The following is a 6953-nucleotide window of genomic DNA, read 5'->3' as shown; positions in this document are numbered from 1 at the left end:
GAGGACGCTAGTCGCCACTTTGTATCACGTAAGTTTTAAATATAAGAGAGATCATATTTCAAAATTTTCACGTTTGAGAGAAAATAATCAAAAAAGAGAAATATTATGAGAATTTCCACATTAAAACTACGATTACAAAAAAAGTTATTTTTAAATGGGAATTTTCTTATTTTCCCCAGAAAATGTAGCGTAACATTTATTTTCATTAAATATGGGTTTTCATGAAAAATCCACATTTTTTTGATTTATATTTTAACGTTTTTATTAAAATTAAAAAAAAAACTCACAGAATCGTTCTGCAGAACGATTCGGTGAGAGAAAAAAATGACGCGAAAATTAAATCACAGAATCGTTCTGCGGAACGGTTCTGCGAAGAACACAGTTTTGAATAGAAAACAAGAATTTCGATTTTTTCTGCGTGAGCACAGTATTTTTCAAAGAATTCGTTTTGAACATCCAAACGTGAAAATTTTGAAATTTGATCCCTCTTATATGCAGATCAAAGAAAAATATTTTATTACTGCAGATTGATGAAGTTAACAAGATCAAGGGGATGACTAGCCCAGCTACCAAGAAAAGCAGAAAAAAGCTCCAGTTCAAAGAAAAGCTGTCCCTGAAGCTTCATTTCCTGTCGTCCTAAACTCGATTCCAAACCCACCAGCCATTGATCCTGCTCTCTTGAGTACTCTTCCATTCCCATACGCTGGTCTCTCCACTCAAACTCCAAATTCATCGACCACCCCAGCAGTCCAATTCGTCCCACCAGCCAATCCATTGAATTCCTTCTCCTCGATTCCATGGTTGAACTCAGTGAACAATCCATACCTTTTCGCTGCAATGGGACTTCAGTTCTCAACCATCCCATTCCCGTATTTGCCTTCAACCTCGTTTGCACAGCACATTCCAACGTCTTCCATCTTTCCAGGCTCTCAGCTCACACAAGCGGAAGATTCAGTAAAGACTGCAGATATCGATAAGGTCATCAAAGAAGAGGTTTCTGTTTGAATCCAAAATTCTCCCTACTTTCTTTCAATGCTTCAATGATACGATTCGGTGATCCAAAACTCTCCAACCCATCTCTCTGCCTTTTCTTGAACCTGTCTTCCCATACACACCGATCTCATTCTCTTTTTTTTTTTTCAAAATCTCACTCCAAAATTGAAAAATGTATCTCTCCGTCCATCTATGACATGATTTTACTGTTTTTTTTTTTCAAATCTTTCTTAATAAATCCATCACAAACTTCAGAAGCTTTGTTTTTTCCGCATTCTCCGTTGTGAAGACGCATTTTATCGAATTGGCGCCTGTAAGCTCAGAAGCTAGGATTGGAGCTTATAGGTATCTTGACTTGATGATTCTGAAACTTTTATTCTTGCGAAAACGAAATCAGCTCCCACATTGTAGTTGACAACTTTTGGAAAACTTATTTTTCTACACCGCGTTTTCAAACTCATGGTTTTCGTAATCTCAACACTTTAATCATTTGCAAGTGAAGCATTTTCAGATGCCAATCCCACTGCTGAATTTCCCTTCAGATCTCCTTCGAGACGTACTCAGACGAGATGAAAACTCATGCCGGCGAAGAAGTGCCTTGTCGGCATGAGAATTTTTGGTTTCGGCATGATAATTTTGCTTGCCGGCAAGAAAGAGTCATGCCGGCCAGAGTCATGCCGGTATGGTAGGGAAAGAAAAATCATCCGCCGGCGAGGAAACGAAGCTCCGAAATTCCAGAGTGTTTTTAAAAATTTCAATGTATTTACGTTTTCCTATTTTCAAGCGTTTTCATTTTTGTTTCACTTTCAAAATATTTTCCAAATTCTAGAAATTATGGCTCCCTCGACTTCTCAACCAACTTGCGATAGAAACGAGAGTTGAGAAGGTTTGAAATTGTCCGGTTTTCATAAAATATAAACAATCAGATTTTTCAGATACTCTTGACATAACAATACCATTAATTTTCAGTCAGCGAGCTTTGACCAGGAATCAAGGATTTCGGTTCGAACAATCAATTACTCTGAAAACGGAACGAATTCAAACCAACATCATTTGCTTCAATTAGAGGAAATTGTGAAGAATTTGGAGACTAATCTAGTTCTTGGGCCTTATCCACATTTCTCAAATTGTAAATGTAATTCCCTACTTCCTTTTGTTTTTTGGAAGATGTTACTTTTAAGTCATTTCTCATTAATAAATGATGCATTTTTATTGATTCATCGGCTGCGGAGGGAAAGGGGAGGATTGAAAGAGCTTTTCCATGCCAGCGTGACTTTCAAAAAACCTTGCCGGCCTGAAAAAACCATTTCTCCTGCGGCATGTACGCCGCAAGAAAACTTGATTTTTCGCGCCGGCGAGGTTTTTCATCTCGTCTGAGTATTCAAGGAGTGTGATCCGTTTCATTTGTGAGTTTTGAATTCCAAGCAGGATCCTATCAAAAGCTTCTCATTTCTAGATACAAACTATCGAAATGCTCTGGAAGAACTCGGAAGTCTACCATAGCGTATAGTACGAATAACTGGAATCGTTTTCCAAGAGGAAAATATTTTTCATGAATACGAAAATCTATATTTTCCCTGTAGGAAAATAATTTAGCACTAGATTTTTCAAAAGAAAACGCTTTAGTTTTCTTAAAGAAAACATTTTCCACAGAAAATGCGTTTTCCTAGGAAAACGTTCATGAATACGGTCTCTGATTTCTAAATTATAGAAAACAATTTCGTTTTTAGTTATGATCATGTCCTGGCATTAGAACTAGTCCTCCAAAAAGGATTTTGATTTTGATAAAGAGATTTTGGAGTACTGCCAAACGGATGTCAACATTTTATCAGTGGCCATAGTCAGTTTATTCAGGCAAATCTTTTTTTTGCATCCAATTTACATTCCTTGATTGACAGGCGATAGAAACACACTATTAGAATGTTTTGAATAGAAGTAACCTTGGGAATAACCTTTTCTTATTTCTACCGGGGGCTTGATTGACAGGTGGTCTCCGACATTGAATACCTAACTGTGGAATATTTCAAAAAAAGTAATTTCAGACTTGTGATCGAACTAACGAAGAAAAATGGAATCCAATAGTTCAGTGTCCTACTTTGGCCTCATTTTTGATGCTCAAAATGACCCATGAACACATTCAAGATGGGGACAATGGATATACAAAACCGTTTAATTGATATGACTGTTTAACCTCTGAATAAAAAGTTTCACTTCTGTTTTACCTCTGAATACTATTCAAAAATGGTTGGAAGAGAAATCTCTGGTGGCTGTTGCCACATTTCGACTTATGTTTTCTCTTGAAAATGCAAAACAGAAACTTGCAGTCAAAACTTTCCAAAGTTCAGCGAAAAAACTTACAGATCCAACGAAGCTGTGCCAATTCGCTAAGCCACGCCCATTCTGCATGTAAAGTATAGTAGAGAGCGGAACCCGTGAAGTGTCGGCTGCTTTTTTCATACTTATACTTGTCGGTTATTTTGTTCTTTGGCCAATAGATGAAAGGGGTTTGGCCCCCGGAGTTTACATTCCGGCAATTTTCCAAAATGTGCACATATCCGTTAATCTCCCCTCATCTCAAATTTTTCGAGAGGGTTCTTTCGAGAATCCGACAATAGAAAGAAACGTTCTTCAACGAAATTGTTTTCCTTTTTTTTCAATTCAGAAAAATTGTACTTTTGAATCTCGGATTTTTAAATTCATAAGTTTTGCCGCGTTCAAAGTTGATTTCCAGGAGTAATTTTCTGGAGAAACGGTGTCCAAAGTTGCCCTTGGTTTCCAGTTTTCCAGTAACACTAAGCTGCTGTAGTTTCGACTGTGCTTTTACTGTTTAAAATGGGAATTCATGTCGATTTACGGCGGGTCTCGAAACGAAGGCCTCTTGAAAACAATGGTAGCGTTGGACAGCGTTTTTCCAGGAAATTTCTCCCGGCATTTGAGATGTTTTATTGTTTGGAAAGGGAAATCACAGAAAATTTTTGAAAAAGTTTCGAAGTATTCGGTATATCTGTATTTTTTTGCTATATTTTGAAAACGTAAGAATGCAAATGTCTCATGAAAAAAGTGTGAGAAATTGCAATTATAACAAGAATTGGAGCTGTTGAAAAGAAACCCCTGGTGGCCGTGGCAAAGGTCGTACATTGTAAACTACCGTACCTAAGAATACTGTAATTTTCTGACTTCTACATCTGCTTTACAATGGTGATTTTTTTTTCATATTTTATAGCAAAACTTGTATCCAAAACTTTCCAAAGTTCAACGAAAAACTTACAGACCCACCGAAACTGTGACAATTTGCTAAGCCACGCCCATTTTGCATGTTAAGAATGGTGGTGCGCGGAACCCGTGAAGTGTCGGCTGCTTTTTTCACATTTATACTGGGAGTTTGTTTTATTCTTTGGCCAATAGATGAAAGGGGTTCGGCCCCCGGAGTATTCACTAATTCCGTTTTCACTAATATGCTACTCAGTCTCCCCTCATCTTTTATTTTTCGAGAGGATTCATTTGTGGATCCGACAATAGAAAAGAAACGGTTTTGAACGAAACTGTTCTCCTTTTTTTTCAATCCAGAAAAATAATACTTTTGAAACTCGAATTTTTAAAATCATAAGATTGAAAACGTTTTCATTTTTTTGACAGTGTACGCTCTCGGAGAGAGCGGCTCTCCCACAGAACAATTCCGAACTGCAAATTAATTTTTGATCTGCAGAAAACAAATTTGGCGCGATCACAATTGCAGGTCTAAAACCATAATTTCAGAATTTTTAATCTGATTTTGTGGAGTTCCAAGATGATTCAAACGATTCTTAAAAAATTAATTAGTGGTTATAGATTCATGTATGGTCCTTTTCCGGAAGAAAAAAATGTCAAAAATGATCATTTTTGAAAGTTTTTTACAGAAAAAATCTATCTCCTCTTTCAGTTTTTGACATTTCTAGGAGTTCTATAGCTCAAAAAAACCGCAATAATTTTCTCTACATTTTCTATGGATGAATTTTTAATTTGTCTGATAAAACTTTTTTATAATCAAAAAACAACGCAAAAATTCTATTATGTGCAATTTCATGAGGTTTTTGAATTTAAAAAAAGTTTTATCAGGCAAATTAAAAATTCATCCATAGAAAATGTAGAGAAAATAATTCCGGTTTTTTTGAGCTATAGAACTCCTAGAAATGTGAAAAAAACTGAAAGAGGAGATAGATTTTTTCTGTAAAAAACTTTCAAAAATGACCATTGTTGACATTTTTTCTTCCGGAAAACGACCATACATGAATCTATAACCACTAATTAATTTTTTAAGAATCATTTGAATCATCTTGGAACTCCACAAAATCAGATAAAAAATTCTGAAATTATGGTTTTAGACCTGCAATTGTGATCGCGCCAAACTTTTTTTCTGTAGATCAAAAATTAATTTGCAGTTCGGAATTGTTCTGTGGGAGAGCGTGCAGTGGGTTTAGAAAGGGAAATAACAGAGCAATAAAATTTTTTAGAGTTGGAAACTTTCAGACGAGAATGTTCAGTGTTTTTGGAAAAAGTACATATACAGCTTTTTGCAGTTGGTTAACAAGAATGTCAACCAACCACTGTCAAACAATCAGAAATTCTGAAAGCTTTTTGAAAAACACAGGAGTTATCGCTTTGATCAAATCTCTGCTTCTATTGTCGGATTCTCAAGAGAACCCTCTCGAAAAATTAGAGATGAGGGGAGAAGGTTGACGAGTTTTAGAAATCTGCAATGAAAACTCCGGGGGCCAAACCCCTATCATCTATTGGCCGGAGAACAAATTAACCGGCAAGTATAAATGTGAAAAATGCAGCCGACACTTCACGGGTTCCGCTCTCTACTATACTTTACATGCAAAATGGGCGGGGCCAAGGAGTTTGGAAGTATCCGGTATATCTGTAGGTTTTTGCTAAATTTTGAAAGTGTAAGGATGCAAATTTCTCATAAAAAAGTGTGAGAGATTGCCATTATAACAAAAATTGGAGATGTGGAAAAGAAATCCCTGGAGGTCGTGGCAAAATCCCTGGTGAGCGTACATCGTAAACTAGTGTGGCCTAAAATTACTGTATTTTTATTATCTTTGCCGCTGTTGTATGATGGTGATTTTTTCCAATTTTCATCACGAAATTGAATCCAAAACTTTCTAAATTCTGTGAAAAACTTATTCAGCCATCGAAAATTCCAAAATTCGCTAAGCCCCGCCCATTTTGCATGTAAAGTATAGTAGAGAGCGGAACCCGCGAAGTGTCGGCTGCTTTTTTCACATTTATACTTGTCGGTTATTATGTTCCTCGGCCAATAGATGAAAGGGGTTCGGCCCGCGGAGTTGTCATTGATTCCGGCCTTTACAGACTAAGGGATCTGTCTCCCCTCATCTCTAATTTTTCGAGAGGATTCTTTTGAGAATCCGGCAATCAATCATTCATATAATAAATAAATGAAGTTGCGTCTCTTTCTCTGTTTGTTTGTTTGTTTATAACTTTGTATACACATTTTGGAAAAGCTTAGAAAATTAAATGTAAATTTCCGTGACCTGTTGGGAAGGAGTAAGGAACGTAGCGACGAACAGTAAAAGAAATAGGTTAAATTGTGCCGAAGGCGCACCAGCCAGATGTTTGAAGCGCCGGAGGCGCGGCAAACAGGTTGGTAGAAAAAAAAAGATTTTTAACGAAATTGTTCTCTATTTGTTTCTTCAATGCAGAAAAATAATACTTTTGAAACTCGGATTTTTAAATTAATAAGATTGAAAACTTTCTCGTTTTTTTGACAGTTGGTTTAGAGAGGGAAATAACAGAACAATTCTAAAAATCAGATTTAGAAACTTTCAGACTTTCAATTTTTCAGTGTTTTTGGCAAAAGTGCTTACCGTGAACACTCTAATAGAATCCCACCCAGACCTTTCGTTCGTTTCTTAGAAAATCGAAAATTCATAAGCTTTGTGAATCAAAAACTCAGG

General features: G+C 36.4%; 1 protein-coding gene across 1 annotated transcript; it reads left to right on the top strand.

The window, feature by feature from the left end:
- Nucleotides 1-324: 324 nt before the first annotated feature.
- CBG15067 lies at nucleotides 325-2496 on the top strand (the record flags this gene model as incomplete). The annotated part of the gene is made up of 5 exons (XM_002632821.1): nucleotides 325-418; nucleotides 596-993; nucleotides 1823-1879; nucleotides 1963-2128; nucleotides 2450-2496. 5 exons carry the CDS (start codon nucleotides 325-327, stop codon nucleotides 2494-2496), a joined length of 762 nt encoding a protein of 253 aa, XP_002632867.1.
- Nucleotides 2497-6953: the final 4457 nt, after the last annotated feature.

Source organism: Caenorhabditis briggsae, assembly GCF_000004555.2.
Source record: "Caenorhabditis briggsae complete genome, chrIV, whole genome shotgun sequence".
Taxonomy (NCBI): domain Eukaryota; kingdom Metazoa; phylum Nematoda; class Chromadorea; order Rhabditida; family Rhabditidae; genus Caenorhabditis; species Caenorhabditis briggsae.
The sequence above is the reverse complement of the archived record's forward strand: the minus strand, read 5'-3'. Positions and strand labels throughout refer to the sequence as shown.